Below are 19,545 nucleotides of genomic sequence, written 5' to 3' on the forward strand. Positions count from 1 at the left end.
ATTGACGCCATAGAGGTTTGTGATGTGTGTGCGTAGCAGTGTTTGGCCCACCGTGTGACATGTGTGTGTTGTTTGCTTTTTGGGTGGCGTGTTCACGCTTGTGCTTTCGCATTACTGTTTCATAACCACAGATACATGCTTTGTACCGATGTGGCACCGCACAGTAGCGCCCTAGTACGTTGCTACGCAACAATTCGATTGATTTATTTGAAGGCAATCTAATCACACTACTAATACTCACACACACATAACCATAGTAACAGATAAATCACCAACGTTGTATTTATATAGTGCCACTATACGCTGTGTGCTTAGAAGTATATGGACGGCACCGGAAAAGTATACTTCATGTTAGCAGAATACTATCAGACATACCCACCACTACACACACACATGCTAGATGCACCGGAATGCGTGGTGTGCACACACTGTCTCATTATCGATGTGATTGTGCATCAGTCACTACGCCAACATTTTGTAAGCTGTTCACTAATGGCCACTTTTAATCTTTGTTTGTTGATCTCAGGTTATTGTCTGGTTAGCAGAGCTTCTCTCACGTGTTTGTGTATACCAGGTTAGGTCTTGTGCATTTGCCTTTGTGTCCACACAGCTTAGTCGACCACGCAACACACTCGTGATCGATCAACATTGTATGACCGGGAGGGCCATTGGCACGTAGCGGTCGCGGACCCATCAAATAGCACCCCTGTATTGGTATGAGAGGACGTGACACACAAGAGTGGGTGCTCAGTGAGTACCAGGACTGTTAGAACCCGGTCATAATAATCAGCTGTAAATATTAATAAGCACAGCAAGTGAAGATGACCTGTGTGTGTGTGTGTGTGTTACAGTCGGTGCTCCTTTCGGCAGCGTAATGTACGAGTTTGTGGGTAAAAGCTCTCCGTTCCTCATCCTCGCCTTCCTCGCTCTGTTTGATGGAGGTGAACTGAAATCCTGCTCTCTTTCTGTCTCATGACTCCAGTTGTGTTTTTCGTGATCTTGTGTTTAACATCTCATTTATTGATTTTTTTTTTTAAACTAAGCTCTCCAGCTTTGTATCCTGCAGCCCTCTAAGATATCTCCTGGGGTAAGCATGGACACCTCACTACATCTATTCTTACCTGAGCAACAGTGTATTACTGCTAGAACTCACTTGGTTTGAGGAGACGACTCAACATTTAATGTAACTATAAATGGATAAAAAGTGCCATGATAATTATTCATGAATTAAATGTTGTAATCGATGACAAAGGGGGCACGGTGGCTTAGTGGTTAGCACGTTCGCCTCACACCTCCAGCGTCGGGGGTTCGATTCCCGCCTCCGCCTTGTCTCCCCGTGCCTCGGGGGTTTCCTCCGGGTACTCCGGTTTCCTCCCCCAGGTCCTAAGACATGCATGGTAGGTTAATTGGCATCTCTGGAAAATTGTCCGTAGTGTGTGAGTGTGTGAGTGAATGAGAGTGTGTGTGTGTGTGTGTGCCCTGTGATGGGTTGGCACTCCGTCCAGGGTGTATCCTGCCTCGATGCCCGATGACGCCTGAGATAGACACAGGCTCCCCGTGACCTGAGAAGTTCGGATAAGCATTCAAGAAAATGAATGAATGAGTGAATGGATGACAAACTGCTGAGGAGAATGCGGACGATAATGAACAACAGAATAGTTTGTTCGTACTTAGTTCCTGTTACCATTTATGTTATACTGTAGCACCAAAAACACCTTCTAACACCTCGTCTGTCCTGAAGATGTCAGAAAACTTCAAGTCCTACCTTGTACCTTTCGTGTGTGTATTTATGTACTTAATATACAGTATGTTAGTTCAGGGTGTATATTCACTTATAGCAACCTTAATTATGGGTCTTTTGAGCAAAGATCGAATGAGTAACATGTGTTCTGTCTTCAGAGTATGGAGGGAACACCACTGCTGACTCTGCTGAAAGATCCTTACATACTCATCAGCGCAGGTGTGTGTGTGTGTGTGTGTGTGTGTGTGTGTTTGTGAACACCACGTGTCAAAGTGTGAAATATTTCCAGAACAATAAGTTTTTTCCAAGCCACCCCACGGTGTTACTGATGATGCGACGTTGTTCACAGGATCTTTGTGCTTTGCTAACATGGGCGTGGCCATTTTGGAGCCCACTCTCCCTATATGGATGATGCAGACCATGTGTTCACCAAAATGGCAGCTTGGTAAGATTCTCCACCACCTGCACCCCCTCATTCCTGATTAACATAATATAAACAGATAAAATAATGTAAATAACCTTCAGAAGAAAAAATACATCGAGCAATTTGGCATGTTTTTATATAACTACTGAACCAGATATTAAAGGAGGAGTCAGCAATTTTTTAAAAATTATTAGTTGGAAAAAAGAACATTTCTATAAGTAATAATAATAATAATAATAATAATAATAATAATAATAATAATAATGTTATTATTATTAGTATTATTACTTATAGAAATTTTATTTTTTCCAATATAATAATAATAATAATAATAATAATAATAATACTTATTATTATTATTACTATTATTATTATTATTATTATAATAACAGAATTAACATGTCAACAGGACACACCTATATTACATTTAATAATCCTAATTATTTCTGTATGTTTATAGCTGTTATAATGAAACTGAGGAACAGGAACTAACTGATTTCACAACATTTAATGTAAACTAAAAAAAATAACAATTAAAAAGTGCCTTTAGTTCTCAGAACGAAAAGCACCTCAGTTCAGAAAGAATTCCACTATTGAGAGAGGAGAAAAATATTCAGAAACCAAGAAGATTAGATTAGATTAGATTAGATTAGATTAGATTAGATTAGATTAGATTCAACTTTATTGTCATTACACATGTACAAGTACAAGGCAACGAAATGTTTAGGTCTAACCAGAGGGCAATAGTAGCAAGTGCAGGATATACAGTGTTTACAAGGGTTAAATAAGTTATATAAAGTGGTAATATGGAAGTAATTTACAGATGTGTGTGTACTATGAACATAATATACAGATGGCTATAATTATAAACAGGAATTTACTGAAATTTACAGAATAATATGTGCTATAACAAAATATATGGCTATTACTATAAACAAGAATTTACAGATGTGTATGTGCTATGAACATAATATACAGATGGCTATATATGTACTATAAACATAATATACAGATAAATATATGTACTATAAACATAATATACAGATGAATATATGTACTATGAACATAATATACAGATGGCTATTAGTATAAACTGAAATTTACAGAATGGTATGTGCTATACACAAAATATATGCCTATTAATATAATATATAGCTGTTACTATAAACAGAAATCAGGTGGATATATACAATGGTGAGCAGCAATGCAAAAAAAAAAAAAGAGCAAGTGTGCAAGTGAGCATAGTTTGTGTAATAGTCCATTAGTGCAATAACGTCCATTTGTGTAAACAGTCCAAGAAAGAAGGAATAACAAAAACACTCATGCATTATAATAAAAATTTACAGATAAAGAAAGTCAAAGTTGTAGATAAAATGACTTCAGAACACACACAGTTATCCCAGACTGAAGCTAAGGAAGGTAAGAGAGAAGCCAGGAGTCGGTGGATGAACCCAAGAGCACCAGAGGGAAGCACGGCCTTTATTATCGCCACATATACATTACAACACAGAGGAATTCTTTTCTTCACATACCCCAACTGAGGAGTTTGGGGTCAGAGTGCAGGGGCAGCTATGATACAGCGCCCCTGGAGCAGGGAGGGTTGAGGGCCATGCTCAAGGGCCCAGCAGTGGCAGCTTGGCTGTGCTGGGACTTGAACCCCGATTCTCAGATCAACAACCCAGAGGCCTAACAAGTGCCACCACTGCCCCGGTTGAGCCACCACTGCCCCGGTTGAGCCACCACTGCCCCGGTTGAGCCACCACTGCCCCGGTTGAGCCACCACTGCCCCTGGTATGATGGAATGCACTGTCATCATCTATGCGAATTGAAGCCATGTATCAGGAAGTGAAGAATTTAAACTCGAAGGCCAGAAGACAGAGGTTTTAAAAAGACACGCCCTCAAACACACAGTCGAGACAAGCTTTCTCATAGACGAGTCCAAACTCTGACTGCAACCCAATGAAATTTTATAGGAAAATTCTTTTCAAATGGTGCGTCTACCTCCGTAACCCTGTGGAATCAAAGCCCCAAGAGAGAAAAGGGTCGAAAACAACAACCATCAAACAGCATCAACGACACTTTTACAACTTAGTAGCAAGGTCTATAATTTGTCGTGTCTGTAAAAGTTCCCTCTTCATTCACGATTACGAACGCTTACTATACTACAGTATATTGTTCGGTAAAAAGAACTCAAATGACGTTATTATGGGTGTCAATCTGAAGTGATTGTATGCACTGGAAGGTTTAGTTGTCTTTTCAAAGCTTTTTACCTTTGATCTAATAACAGCGAGATGGCTCCAGACTTCTCCACGGGACATCGCCGCCTCAGGGTTTTACTTTAATTGCCTTTTCTATGAGGCTCAGTCGCCTGATGAAAAGCACTGATACAGTATGTCTGAGAGTTGATTCAGAAGAGTGTGTTTTTATCTGTTGAGGTCAACAGATCTGCCTTGTTTTGGTTTTTATTTCTATCCACTGATGAGACTGCTCATATTACAGGGGTGGCTTTTCTACCAGCTAGCGTGTCTTACTTAATTGGAACCAACCTGTTTGGCCTGCTGGCCAACAAAATGGGCAGGTAAAGTGTCTTTTGTTGTGAATTTAATAACGTATTAATTAAAGAATATTAAATGTAATCTGGGTTTATTATCGTTAAGTCATGGCATTGTACATTCATTTTTTTTCTAACCCTGACTCTTACTAGGTGGCTGTGCTCCATGATCGGCATGGTCGTCGTCGGTGTCAGCCTCCTTTGTGTGAGTAACTCCACCTCTGGGTTTAGTGAACACCTCTCCTGCCATTTCTGAAAATGTGCTGTTTCCTGTTTGCTTCATTATGTTATGAAGTTAGTTACTGTAATACTACTATGTGCAGGAAGTGACTAGTGTTGGGGGGAAAAATGACTAAACCTCCAAAGTTCACACCACTTTCCTTTTTGCAGGTTCCTTTTGCTAAAAACATCTACGGTCTGATCGGACCCAATGGAGGCCTCGGGTTCGCTATCGGTAAGCACGGCACTGATGATACCCCCCAGAGCAGGAACACTGCTTCATTTCCACTCATCGCTGGAATTTTGTTTGGTATTAGGGATGGTTGATTCGTCCATGATGGCTATAATGGGCTACCTGGTGGATATCAGACACATGTCTGTGTACGGCAGCGTGTACGCCATAGCCGACGTGGCACTTTGTATGGGGTTCGCTATAGGTAAATAATGATATATTTCACATATCGATCTCTCTACTAAATAACAAATCTTTATACTTCTAACTTTAAAGCGGCAGTTTGTCATTTTTTGGAGCCCTTCGAGGTGAACGGTCATGAATTCAGGTTATTTGCATCACTTTGGCAGTAACTGCATGCAAAACATGAATTGGGTCTTAGGGAAGGTTCAAAGCTGAGTGCATAATGTTTTAACAGGGGGCGGGGCTTATTTCAGGGCCGGAAAAATATAAAAAGGTGCTAAAACCGGCCTTGTAAAACCTGTTGCATGGAAATGTTGCAAAGGAAGCTATGAAATTATATAGCAATCACAAGTCTAGAATATATATATATAAATGTATAATAAATTAAAAAAGCACCTTTAAAGAGGGACATAAACATATTATTATACATATGAACATATCAATATATGTGTAACACTGCAATTCATTCCTTTTACTGTTATGGAGTAGATAAAAACAAGACAACACACTACAGCACAAAAAAATGGATATTTTGCAGATGATTTAACTACAACTTGACCTTTATCATGCCATAGGTCCGTCTACAGGGGGCGCTTTAGTGCAGACGATCGGCTTCCCGTATCTGATGGTGATCATTGGGGTGGTCAATATTCTTTATGCGCCCCTGTGCTTCTTTCTTAAAAGCCCTGCTGCTTTGGAGGAGAAGATGGTAACACAAATACACACACACACACACACACACACACACACACACACACACACACACACACACACACACGCAGAGCCACAACTCATACTTTACTTTCCCTTCAGGCTTTGTGTATTCATGTGGCTTTTTCCCACAGGCGATTCTAAACCAGGAGTGTTCCATGCATGTGAAGAGCTACAACACAGATCGTCAGTGTAGAGAGTTTCCTCTGAGTGACGAGAGTGACCCTGACCCTGAGGAGTAACACACACACACACACACACACACACACACACACACACACACACACACACACACACACACACACACACACAAGGCAATGAATCAAGAAAGTGTTCCTGTTGCCAAACTGAAGTGTTTTATTCCTCTGCAAATAGATAGAAATAGTCTTTTCTTCATCTCTCTCTCTCTCTCTCTCTCTCTCTCTCTCTCTCTCTCTCTCTCTCTCTCTCTCTCTCTCTCTCACACACACACACACACACACTCACTGACACTGGATACTCCTTCCGTAAAAGTCACTATATAAAGGATTGTAGGTTTTTGTTTGTCGGATAACTTTGTGTCGGTGTGTTACTGTGTTCTAGTTGTTACTATAGAAACGATGAAGTATATAAATGTTTTTTTTGAAACACTTTTTGACCAATCAGAATGGAGTATTCATCAGGGCTGTACAATAATGTGACCTGTTCAGCTTACTTAATGGCCATGATTCTAATAAACACTTTGCTTCACAGTAATATCCTGGATTTTTATTTCTACAAATCCCATCAGATGTATACTGTAGGACACACCCTGTGTTTAAATATCTCAAATACTCACCCAGCTGTAAGGACCTATTTGGTGGAATAAATCTGCAAGGTGTTTACCTTCCTACCTACAGCGGTGCTTTTCTTCGTAAACACAATAATCTCGTAGAAGTGTTTGTTCAGGACGTGAAAATCCAATATCCGCTCCATCAAAGCACTTTGTTCTAATGTCAATAAACGCTGACGCTGTAAAACCCAGAGGTGATGCGTCTTTTTCCAGCTGATAGGCATCGAGCACACTTGACGAAAAGACAAAGGCAGATGGGACAAAACCGTGTGCAGTGAGGACCCAAGATCTCATTTCCATCCTGCTGCAGTTAATAAAAGCTCTAGGAATGAACAGAGCAGCAGTTACAATGGCCAAGCAATAACTCAGACAAAACCGCTTATAGCTTTCATACTGCTATTTATATAAAGATTGTTTAAAGATTGATTTTTAGAGAGTCTGACTTGTAACCCGAAGGTTGTGGGTTCGAGTCTCGGGCCGGCCACAACTGAGGTGCCAGTGAGCAAAACACCGAACCCCCCCAACTGCTCCCCGGGCGCCGCAGCATAAATGGCTGCGTGGCTCCGGGTGTGTTCACGGTGTGTGTGTTCATTGCTGTGTGTGTGCACTTTGGATGGGTCAAATGCAGAGAAAAATTCTGAGTAGGGGTCACCATACTTAGCCGTATGTCACTTCACTTCACTTCACTTCACTTCACTTAGTGGTTAACACGTTCGCCTCACACCTCCAGGGTTGGGGGTTCGATTCCCACCTCTGCCTTGTGTGTGTGGAGTTTGCATGTTCTCCCCGTGCCTCGGGGGTTTCCTCCGGGTACTCCGGTTTCCTCCCCCGGTCCAAAGACATGCATGGTAGGTTGATTGGCATCTCTGGAAAAGTGTGTGTGTGTGTGTGTGTGTGTGTGTGTGTGTGTGTGTGTGTGTGTGTGTGTGTGTGTGTGTGTGTGTGAGTGAGTGAAGGAGAGTGTGTGTGTGCCCTGTTATGGGTTGGCACTCCGTCCAGGGTGTATCCTGCCTCGATGCCCGATGACGCCTGAGAAGTTCGGATAAGCGGTAGAAAATGAATGAATGAATAAAATAGAATTGCACATTAAAAAAAACAAATAATAAAACACAAATAATAAATGTAATGTTTGAATGAATGGACAAATAAATTAATGAAAAAACAAATATAGCAGTTTTTTATTTAGTAAAATAATTATAATAAAGCATGTGGATGTGGTGTATAGATTAATAAAGCATGTGGATTTAGTATATAGATTAATAAAGCATGTAGATATGTTATATAGATTCATAAAGCATGTGGATGTGTTATATAGATCCAATCAGATCGAACCATCCAATCAGAGGGGGGATTTAGACGTATTAGCGAATCCTAGAGCAGCAGGCGGGATTGTCGGGCGTGTGACGTCACTAGCCCGCGACTAGCACCAAGAGCAAAATAAAAGCTAGTTTAGCTGAAACACTTAAACAATCACGCGACAGAAATGTCTTTAGGGCGACTTCTCCGTGACTTGAACATTAAACGTGACACCGAGGACGTCAGCGTGGTTTCTGTTCTTCGTGAGATCCGGGAACGCCTTGAGGACATTAATTGTGACCATGTGAACATCCTGAGGGTCACAGCTGAGGTGCTGAGGCTCAGCTCTCTGTCCTGGATGTTCCCTGAGTTCAGCTCGTGTTTACGGAGCACTTATGTGGACCTGGTGATGTCCTGCACTCAGTACGCAGCTTTGCCTCTGTGTGACTCAGACAGTGGGACTTTAGCAGAGAGCAGATACGAACAGATCCCAGTCAAAGCCCTGGCTGTGGGGGAAACCCTCCTGGTGCTGATCTCTCGGCTCACAGAGGCGGTGACATGTGGAGCTTCAGGCTCAGAATCTCTGGTTCACACACTCAGCCCTGTGCTGTGTGTCTTCTCCGTCACACACATACAGAAGCACCCGTGGACTGATGAGTTGTCCAGGAGATGTGCTCTGGATCTTCTACACCACACTGTCACAGCTGCTGGAAGCCTCTCAGTGCAGGAGCTGCTGTGTGGAAATGATGGAGCTTCAAACACTGGGATCCTGGGATCCATCCTGGACTCGCTGCAGCCTGACATGACCAAGTGAGCTTTAGATGTGCTGCTGCTGTTTCTGCTGTAATAAAGTCTGTCCTGTTTCTCATCTCAGCAGAACGGCGTCATATACCGTCGTAGAAAAGAGTATGATTTATTTCCCAAAGGCTTATTTGAATGTTCTTTCTTCAGGGAAAACTGGAAGAGAAACGAAGCGATGAAACACGTCTTCTCCTGGCTGCTGGTGCAGGTCGGCCGTCCCTGTTTAACCCGCTACTTGGACAAGGTCTTCCCTCCTTCTCTGCTCATATCGGACGACCACCGCACGGAGAACAAGGTCCTCGGAGTGCACTGCCTTCATCACATCGTCCTTCATGTGGTTAGTTAAGACAGAACTGATTTATTTTAAATATCTATAGAATATAGATGTAAGATATTCAGTATACAGTAATAGTGTATTTGATGATCTTTGTGTGCAGCCTGCTGCTGATTTGAGGCAGTTTAACCGAGCTCAGGTGCTCTACGACGCTCTCTACAATCATCTGTACACGTCTGAAGCGCCTCTCATACAGGTACTGGACACTTGCGTACGATGCAAGCAGTTTTAAAACTTCCTGTCATCAAAATGTCATCAATGTGTTCTAGTTCTGGACCTTGTGAACATGTCACATACATTGATGTGTAAGGCATCTCTTTTGTAATTGTGTGTGTGTGTGTGTTTGTTGCAGGTGGTTTTACCATGTCTTATAGATTTACTCTCGGTCCTCGAGAACCCTCTTAGCATCTCAGGATCACCCAGAACTCCAAACCGCCACGACAGTGTTCTCCGGCTCGTATTAACACACATGGAAATGGAGCACAAACTTGCACTGCGCCGGATCTACGCCAGCAACCTACCGATGTTCATCAAAAAGTGAGTCGCGTTTGATGTCGCACCATCGTGTACCGTTAACCTGGACACAGTGGTGTTTATCAGCCTCTTCACTCACGTGTGCTTGAAGGCGTACTGGAAATCGAAGTTTTAATCCGGACTCGGTCTTACAGGATGGGGATAGGCATCGCTCGGCACCTGAAGAGGCTGGAGAGGGTGATCGTGGGATACCTGGAGGTCTCAGATGGACCGGAAGAGAAAGCCAGGCTCAGCATTCTGGAGGTGTTAGAGAGGACGATACAGGTTGCCTGGCCGAGGTACTTAAATACATTATATTTCTTTTTTAAAAAGCAATTCAACATAAACAACATTTACTATCAGATGAGGTCCTGAGTGTTGCAGCAGAATTGTACGTTGCCTGCTGAAAGCCGATTGGCTGAAGGAGGCCGTCCATGTTTTTATTTATTTATTTATTTATTTATTTTTCATTTTCATTTATTTATCCCCCCCCCCCCAACAATCCAATGAGAAATGTGAAGATAGATTTAGTGAACACAACTTAATCTTGTGGACATTTTAGAAACGTAGGTGATGCATCATTTGTGCTAATCTGGAACGTTTCTTTTCTCTTGAATGTGTGTCTGTGTGTGTGTCTGTGTGTGTGTTTGACTGTGTGTGTGTGTCTGTCTGTCTGTCTGTGTGTCTGTGTGTGTTAGGATGGAGTGCAGGCTGTCTCTACTAACCAGAAGCTTGCTCAGGTTCCTGGTGGACGTCTCTGCAGAGTCTCTGTCTCCTGAGATCACAGAGGAGCTGTTGAAGCGAGCGTCACGCTGCCTCCTCCTGCTGGACCGATGCTCACAGGGCAAACTCAGGGTACGTACCGCCTCCTCCTAGAGGCTTCTGAGGCAGGTCTCAATCTGACAGCAAAATTAGATGTGACGGTGACACGAACGTCCGTTGACGTGTTTTGCAGTTTGGTCTAAAATTCACTGTCCTTCATCAGGAGATCCAGCTGTTCTGAACCAACACATCTGTATGTGTAGAACAGTTCCATTCGTGTGTGATTACTGTGTCGTCTTTCATTCATTTATTGAGAAAAGGTTTTAGTGATATTAATATCCAGCACAAAGTGCACAGGTTCTGCACGACATGTTCCTTCTTTAATCGGCAGAGTGTTTATTTATCACACTTATTAATATCACCACATCGCACAACTCTACTGTGGCTCATGTTGGTTTCACAGCTGTTTGTGACATAAATGTGTATAGACATCAGTATAGCAGCTGTCTGTTATCTCCTTCTGCTCTACATAGTGATGAATGTATAGAGCTGTACATTTATTACCTGCTCTAGTTTACGTACAGCATCTTGGGTCATGTAAATAATGCGCACATTTGCACAGACGTACATGATTATATACACACACACATTGTGTCGTCTACACAACAGGCACATATTCTTCTACACATTCTACCTGCTATAACTTACGTGTGTTGTAACGTTTATTTACATATTTATCTGCACTGGTTTCTGTTTACACTTCTGTTTAATGCTCAATGGGATTTCACTGCTATGTGCCTGTACTGTCCAGAGACAGATAGACAGATAGAGACAGATAGACAGACAGACAGATAGACAGAGATATAGAAAGATAGATAGAGACAGACATAGATAAAGACAGACAGATAGATACAGACAGAGATAGATAGATATAGATAGATAGATAAAGACAGACAGACAGACAGAGATACAGAAAGAGAGACAGACAGAGATATAGATACAGACGGAGAAAGATAGATAGACAGACAAAGATAGAGAGACAGAAAGGCATAGATAAAGACAGAAAGAGAGACAGACAGAGATATAGACAGATAGAGAGAGACAGATAGACAGAAATAGATAGATATACACAGACAGATAAACAGACAGATCTATACACGTTGAGAGAAAGTGATACACACGTTGTTAATAAAATAAACAGATAATTCTGGACGTGTTTCAGTATAAATCCATTAAAAGCTCAGAGACGTTTTGTTTCCTTAAAAGTCAAATAAGATTCTTTCCTCTCCTGAACTGTGTGCAGATTTCATTAGAAACCTCACTACAGTGACTTAAGTAGCTTTCACACAGCTGAGTCACACAGCTGTAAACTCACTAGGTGTCTTTGTGTGTGTGTAAATGTGTGCAGGCGGAGCTGAACGAGGTGAACAGCAGCGGTGTGTGTGAGCGAGTGTTACGGTGCATCCGGGAGGCGACGCAGGCCGAGTGTGTGTGAGCTGAAGCCAGAAGGAGCTCGAACCAATACACAGCAAAATCCTCGTCATGACATCATTAACATCAGGAGGTTGGTTTTAACGGACAGACGAGTGAACGCAGTGGGACGTCTCCCAAACGTCCTGTTTTTATTTCCGAAAGTTTACAAATCTCTGGGATTTTCTCCAGTTCTCTAATCTTTAGAGTATAAACAGATGTAATTTTCCTCGTATTAAAAGTCTACATGATGTAATAATCTCCTGATACAGACCTTAAATACAAACACACACAAAGACAAACTGCAGATTGGGATTTAAAAAAAGGTTGGTTTTTTTTTGTTTTTTTTATGGGAAATGTTGTATACAATAAACAATGTTTTTTAAATCGTCTCCACACACGGAAACAAAGTCACTCTGGTCTGGTGAGTGTGTGTGTGTGTGTGTGTCTCTCTCTCTCTCTCTCTTTACGAGGCCTTGCTCTTGGCCGCCGGCTCCTGCTCGTACTCGATCTCCACGTACGCTCGTTTCTTCCTCACCGGCCCCTTCAGTGGAGTCTTTCCTTTAGACTTCACTCTGGACTCTTCCTCTTCCTCCACTTCTGCCTCCATTTCCTCTTCCGATTCCTCCTCCTCGCTTGAGCCGTCTTCGTCCTCGTCCTCTTCATCGCTGGCCTTTAAGTTGTTCATATCCTGGGTGTGAAAGTGCGACTGCTTTAGTGTCCACTTTAAAGTGTCTCATAAAGAAGAAGAAGAAGAAAAAAAACTCACCTCAAAATCACTGATGTCGCTTTCTTCAAACTCGTCGTCTGCGACAAATTCTCTCTTCCCTGCTTCCTACACACACACACACACACACACACACACACACACACGTGTAACCCACAAAGCACTGATTCAATATTAATTGAAATACATCATGATTCTGAACATCGTCTCGTTTTATAACCGCTCTCACTCACCTCGTCCTCCTCTTCTTCCTCCTCGTCTTCCTCCTCCTCTTCCGTCTCACTCTCTACATCCTGTTTCTCCAGAGCTTTATCGAAGGCGTGGATGGGGAAGTTGTAGATGTCTCCGTACTGAAATCGACAACAAATCAATCCGTGTATTAACCAAAAAAAAAAAGAAGCAGCAGCAGCAGATCTGGATGTTCTGACGAGCTGCTGTGGGGTCATGTGATGTGATGTGATGATGTGTGGTGTGGTGGTGAGGTGTGATGTGTTGATGTGATGTGGTGATGTGTGGTGTGGTGGTGTGTGGTGTGATGTGTTGATGTGATGTGGTGATGTGTTGATGTGTGGTGTGGTGATGTGGTGTGGTGATGTGTGGTGATGAGGTGGTGTGATGAGGTGGTGTGATGTGGTGATGGGTGGTGTGGTGATGGGTGGTGTGATGTGGTGATGGGTGGTGTGGTGATGGGTGGTGATGAGGTGGTGTGGTGATGAGGTGGTGTGATGTGATGTGATGTGGTGGTGTGGTGATGTGATGCTCACCGTGCCCTGTTTTAACCTCTCCAGCAGCTCTTTCTCGATGGCGTTTTCCACCTGAGCAGCAACCAGGGCTTTTTCCTTTAATAAAAAGATTTCAACGAAGAAAGAAAGGACAATGAATCAAATCAATCAGCAACAAAATCCCACACCTTTATAACCTGGAGATGTTTTAAAGTATTCAGTTGTACAATAATCGACTTCCCAGCGCTCGATGTTGAGTTTAACTTACACACACGTTTTTACACGAGTTTCCTCTCAGCCTGAGGAACGAACACACACGGTACTAACAAAAAATAACACGGCTCCGTTTCTTCCACTACGCCAACAAAGCCACGGACGTCTGCTCGATCACGCTAACGAGGTGAGGAAGACCTCCCTGAGACGATCTGAGGAAGAACCTCACCTGGACGACACCAGATAGTGTCATAGTTATTATGTTGTCTTTGTAGAAGCCAACATTGTTTTCCTATTTAAGCTTATTATTCTTCTTCTTAGTCAACATTTTATTGAACGCTACTCCTCCTAGAGCTTTCGAGCCACATGCACCAAATACGGATCTGTTGTAGAACCTGGTCTGAAGTTTGTTGCTGTTACTTTTCTAAGCGATCCGAGTTCCGGTACTTCTGGTAATGGGTCTCAAATTGGCCGTTTTTCCCCATACACTCCCATTATAAACTTTGGAGGTTTATAACTCGGCAAGCTTTCGAAGTATCTACACCAAACTCGGCCAGCTCCTTTAGGGTGATGCTCTGAACAAAGATTTATATCGATGTACTGTCTGGCCTTTCGGTTGTCCCGCAGCCCCGCCCCCAAAATATGCAAAATCAAAAAACTTTTTACAACATGGACATGTGACATATCAAAACACTCAGAACAATGAGGGGAACTTCCTCAAGAGTATTTAGATGACGTCACATGCTCGTCTCCACTTGCCTCCAAATGTTTTGGCACACTATCTTTCTGTCCACTTGCCTCCAAAAGTAACACTGACCCTTCTGTCCCCTCACCTCCAAAAAGCACCAGCCTTTGCGAATACTTGCATCGTCAAAACCAACATCAAAGTTTGTCGTGACGAACTTTACAAATCTAGTTAGAATTATTATTCTTTTTATCAAGGCAACGGTTCTTAAATTGTAAAAGAAAAAGAAAAAAGCTATAAAGTGTAATAAATCTATGTTCTAACGCTTCAGCTATGTTATGTGAAATTCGGTACATGGCGACTGACGCCGCGTCCTGTTTACACACCTCTCTCCTCCTTTCCCTCCTCTCGACTTTCCGGCTAAGCGGAACAAGTTTCCTCCTGCGAAACAAAAGGAAACCGTCAGGTTAGTAAAACGTAATGAGAAGAATCCAAAGTGCCGTGTTTGAGTCACACTCATGCCATGAGGATTAACTTTAAAATATCAGAGAGATGACGACGTCTGCTCCGGGGAGAGACGGCAGAAATCCGCTGGCGTGAACTCACTGTCTCTTCAGTGTGAGCTTGCGGATGCGAATGAGATACTGCGTGATTTTGGTCATACGCTGTTTGCACTTGTGCCGGATGTTCCGCGGCCAGTAGATGAGGTTCTCGTCGATCTCCTGCAGGGCTTTCTCATAGTTCTGATTCAGCTTCACCTGCAAGAGAAACAATCAGCAAGGTGTGTGAGAGCGTGTGTGTAAGCAGTTAATCCAAAAGACAGACAGTTTGAACAAAAGTGTAGCTTTCTATCGGATTCAGACTCCAAAACAGTGCCTTATTTCCCACTTTGGATTAAAACCAGGATTTTAAACGATTTCATTACATCACAACAGAAATATCAGGCTTATCATTACACTTAGCTCACCTTCTCCCACATGCGTGCCGGAAACGCCGCTCTCTCAATCACCTTTATGTAGAGGAAACACCGACCTGAGAAACACAGCGCGGTCAGACTTACACCACAATGTGTATGTGTATGTGTGTGTAAGTAAGTGTGTGTGTGTGTATAAGTGTATGTGTGTGTGTATGTAAGTGTGTGTATGTGTGTGTATAAGTGTGTGTGTGTATAAGTGTATGTATGTGTGTGTATGTAAGTGTGTGTATGTAAGTGTCTGTATGTGTGTGTGTGTATGTAAGTGTGTATATGCAAGTGTGTGTAAGTGTGTGTGTGGTTACGTGTATAAGTGTGTGTGTATACAAGTGTATGTGTGTGTATGCAAGTGTGTGTGTATGTAAGAGTGTGTGTATGTATGTGTATGTAACTGTGTGTGTGTGTGTATGTATGTATGTGTACGTGTGTGTGTGTATACAAGTGTGTGTGTGTGTATGCAAGTGTGTGTGTATGTAAGTGTGTGTGTGTGTATACAAGTGTATGTAAGTGTGTGTGTATGTAAGTGTGTAAGTGTGTGTAACTGTGTGTGAGCAAACAGAAAATCCATCAAACACCCCATCATGTTAATATTAATCACCCTTTTCCTCTCTGACGGTGGCGTACTGACTGTTGGACAGAGGACACGCCTGTCGTGAGCAGAGCCCCGTGTTGTTGTACTCATTCCGGCAGAAATTCTTCATTTTTGTTCTTCAGAAGAAAAACAGACACGCGTTAACCTTCAAAACTTTGCTAGTTATCAGTCAGATCTAAAGCTCATTATACCACAGCGCCAGAGTCGCCTCGTGCCGAGGGACCCGTACAGTAGAGTCGCCTCGTGCCGAGGGACCCGTACAGTAGAGTCGCCTCGTGCCGAGGGACCCGTACAGTAGAGTCGCCTCGTGCCGAGGGACCCGTAGAGTGGAGTCGCCTCGTGCCGAGGGACCCGTAGAGTGGAGTCGCCTCGTGCCGAGGGACCCGTAGAGTGGAGTCGCCTCGTGCCGAGGGACCCGTACAGTAGAGTCGCCTCGTGCCGAGGGACCCGTACAGTAGAGTCGCCTCGTGCCGAGGGACCCGTACAGTAGAGTCGCCTCGTGCCGAGGGACCCGTACAGTAGAGTCGCCTCGTGCCGAGGGACCCGTACAGTAGAGTCGCCTCGTGCCGAGGGACCCGTACAGTAGAGTCGCCTCGTGCCGAGGGACCCGTACAGTAGAGTCGCCTCGTGCCGAGGGACCCGTACAGTAGAGTCGCCTCGTGCCGAGGGACCCGTACAGTAGAGTCGCCTCGTGCCGAGGGACCCGTACAGTAGAGTCGCCTCGTGCCGAGGGACCCGTAGAGTGGAGTCGCCTCGTGCCGAGGGACCCGTAGAGTGGAGTCGCCTCGTGCCGAGGGACCCGTACAGTAGAGTCGCCTCGTGCCGAGGGACCCGTACAGTAGAGTCGCCTCGTGCCGAGGGACCCGTACAGTAGAGTCGCCTCGTGCAGAGGGACCCGTACAGTAGAGTCGCCTCGTGCCGAGGGACCCGTACAGTAGAGTCGCCTCGTGCCGAGGGACCCGTACAGTAGAGTCGCCTCGTGCCGAGGGACCCGTACAGTAGAGTCGCCTCGTGCCGAGGGACCCGTACAGTAGAGTCGCCTCGTGCCGAGGGACCCGTACAGTAGAGTCGCCTCGTGCCGAGGGACCCGTACAGTAGAGTCGCCTCGTGCCGAGGGACCCGTACAGTAGAGTCGCCTCGTGCCGAGGGACCCGTACAGTAGAGTCGCCTCGTGCCGAGGGACCCGTACAGTAGAGTCGCCTCGTGCCGAGGGACCCGTACAGTAGAGTCGCCTCGTGCCGAGGGACCCGTACAGTAGAGTCGCCTCGTGCCGAGGGACCCGTACAGTAGAGTCGCCTCGTGCCGAGGGACCCGTACAGTAGAGTCGCCTCGTGCCGAGGGACCCGTACAGTAGAGTCGCCTCGTGCCGAGGGACCCGTACAGTAGAGTCGCCTCGTGCCGAGGGACCCGTACAGTAGAGTCGCCTCGTGCCGAGGGACCCGTACAGTAGAGTCGCCTCGTGCAGAGGGACCCGTACAGTAGAGTCGCCTCGTGCCGAGGGACCCGTACAGTAGAGTCGCCTCGAATATAAATAAATATAAATCTAAATGTTATTACAGTGAGATTTTACTGAACATGTACAGAAGGAGTCTCCAGTTTCAGCATTGTGTAATTCTGAGAGTTTCTTTTATGATGACAGACGGTGTTTCTCTGCTATAAAAAATAAAATAAACTTGATTTGTGGACCATTTGATGTAAGTGCTGATACTTACTTTACTTTATAAGAACAAAACTGTTTGTTACCAATCAGGCCCCATATTACCTGTAAACAAAGAGTGATATGATGATGTTTATTAGTCAGAATTACACTGAACATCAGATCTATGAAATAAACACGTGGATAAAAAACACACACTTTGTCTAAGTTAAAATATTCAGACATTAATACACGAAGCTAGTTAGTTAGCTGGAGCTAGCAGGTTCAACACAAACACAGCTTTCGCTCTACTTACATCGTCGTGCTGCATTGTGGCTGCTTCTGTTTAATACGAGTTACACCGTGAGAGATGAGTCGATTAGTCACAAGCTGAAATGTTTACTTAGACTTACACCGAACTACTTATACACTGTTTGTGACGTGTAAAACACCGCATGCAGGTTCTAGGGAGCCGCCATGTTGTCCCACGCGTGTAATAATTGTAGTCTCGCGAGATTTCGGGACATCCCCGGGACTTGAGATCGCTAGAATAAAAGTCCAAATAAAAGAGAAGCTTTACACATTTAAAAGCTTTTGTTTGTAAGCTTTTAAATGACACAAAATAAAATAAAATAAAAAAGCACAAGTCGACTGAAAAATAAGAAAAAATATCTCAAAAAAAAGGAGAGGAGAGAAGAGAGAAAAAGGAAGAAGAGAGAAATAAGAAAGAGGGGGAAAAGAAACCAGTTTTTTATTTAAAATTAAAAGTGTCATCTGTAAATAAAAGACAACTAAATCTGAGCCAACTTTCTATATGTAAAAATAAGTGAACATTACTGTAAACAGCTTCAACTTTAACCTGACCCCTTATTCAATAATAATAATAATAATAATAATAATAATAATAATAATAATAATAATACCAGCAGTAGTAGTAATAATAATAGTATAATAATAATAATCAGTACTTTATAGGGCATTTGTAGTATTTTATAATTAATGTAAATTTTGACTTGGAGCCAGTGGAGTTTGGATATAAAAATAATCCATGAAGTTGTCACTGCTGCATATTGATGGTGTGTGTTTTTTTTTTTTTTATTCCCAGCTACATTATTAAATATAAATGAAGGATTATTTTTGCACTATGAGACGTTTATTCCATCTCAGGAGGCTCTCTTTGCTCAAATGGATCACTTGTATTAGATCATTATATAAGATCTAGTATAAAGTATTTCAGTAGTAGCTCATCATTTTTGTCTTATATTTATCTTCATTAAAATCTAGACTACAGGTTTGAACGTAAAAAACAATTGATTTGCTAAAGTGACCAGATTTAACGTACAATAAGTGATCTACTGGGTTTGATAAACTGATTAGATTAATATCTACGAAAGTTCTGAACGAACAATTAAAATAACTTTCACAGGAAATAAACCATGTGGTTTGGTCCGAATTCAGACGGTTCTGTGCGCTAGTCGTAACAAAAAGGCCGCGCATTTCACAATAAAGTGAACGAACCAATCATCATTAGTCTGAACCAGAAGGATCGACTTGCGCTCGCGCACAACAACAAACCCCACCGCACACAACAGTGTTCTAAATGAGGGTAGGTTTAACTTTCGACTCGTTTTCCTTCGTTCTAGCTTCAACTCACGATAATATTCATGCCACATATTAAAGCACCGCGTACAAAGTACACGATCGTTTCTTTTTGGCCGTATATTATTTTTAAAATCGTATTCGTTAGCAATGCATTGTGGGAAATCAGCGTGGCAGCTCAAAGCACACAGAGTGAGCTCCAATCCGGTTCCAGTGGGTGTGTCTTAAATCGGCAATGACCTATTCTATGTCTAAATTAATACTGCGAGTGTAAGATATTACAAGTTAATGCTAATGTATTATTAATGTATTATTTTAAAACACCCCCCCCCCCCCCAAAAAAAAAGCTT

The 19,545-nt window shown here is 43.2% G+C and overlaps 3 protein-coding genes and 1 non-coding gene across 4 annotated transcripts; 2 read left to right on the forward strand and 2 right to left on the reverse strand.

The window, feature by feature from the left end:
* Window positions 1-148: 148 nt before the first annotated feature.
* Window positions 149-6,792, forward strand: LOC113645259 (chromaffin granule amine transporter). Its single transcript, XM_047822884.1, has 11 exons — window positions 149-174; window positions 808-941; window positions 1,044-1,087; window positions 1,900-1,960; window positions 2,091-2,186; window positions 4,665-4,743; window positions 4,870-4,921; window positions 5,107-5,170; window positions 5,253-5,372; window positions 5,926-6,059; window positions 6,196-6,792. Exons 1-11 carry the CDS (start codon window positions 149-151, stop codon window positions 6,301-6,303), a joined length of 918 nt encoding a protein of 305 aa, XP_047678840.1. The 3' UTR covers window positions 6,304-6,792.
* A 1,467-nt stretch (window positions 6,793-8,259) lies between these two features.
* On the forward strand, window positions 8,260-12,211 carry tti2 (TELO2 interacting protein 2). Its single transcript, XM_027147532.2, has 7 exons — window positions 8,260-8,978; window positions 9,120-9,306; window positions 9,407-9,499; window positions 9,656-9,840; window positions 9,972-10,115; window positions 10,515-10,671; window positions 11,987-12,211. The coding sequence occupies exons 1-7, from the start codon at window positions 8,356-8,358 to the stop codon at window positions 12,071-12,073; spliced, it is 1,476 nt and encodes a 491-aa protein (XP_027003333.2). The 5' UTR covers window positions 8,260-8,355; the 3' UTR covers window positions 12,074-12,211.
* Window positions 12,212-12,357: 146 nt separating this feature from the next.
* mak16 (MAK16 homolog (S. cerevisiae)) lies at window positions 12,358-18,117 on the reverse strand. The gene is made up of 10 exons (XM_027147747.2): window positions 17,913-18,117; window positions 17,673-17,722; window positions 15,967-16,076; window positions 15,363-15,427; window positions 15,002-15,153; window positions 14,782-14,836; window positions 13,540-13,614; window positions 13,009-13,125; window positions 12,818-12,883; window positions 12,358-12,739 (listed from the first exon to the last, which is right to left on the reverse strand). The coding sequence occupies exons 1-10, from the start codon at window positions 17,925-17,927 to the stop codon at window positions 12,515-12,517; spliced, it is 930 nt and encodes a 309-aa protein (XP_027003548.2). The 5' UTR covers window positions 17,928-18,117; the 3' UTR covers window positions 12,358-12,514.
* Window positions 18,118-19,048: 931 nt separating this feature from the next.
* Window positions 19,049-19,143, reverse strand: LOC113647139. Its single transcript, XR_003441611.1, has one exon. It is a non-coding gene; the product is annotated as a small nucleolar RNA U13 (small nucleolar RNA).
* Window positions 19,144-19,545: the final 402 nt, after the last annotated feature.

The sequence above is a fragment of the Tachysurus fulvidraco genome, chromosome 14 (genome assembly GCF_022655615.1).
Source record: "Tachysurus fulvidraco isolate hzauxx_2018 chromosome 14, HZAU_PFXX_2.0, whole genome shotgun sequence".
In the NCBI taxonomy this organism is placed as follows: domain Eukaryota; kingdom Metazoa; phylum Chordata; class Actinopteri; order Siluriformes; family Bagridae; genus Tachysurus; species Tachysurus fulvidraco.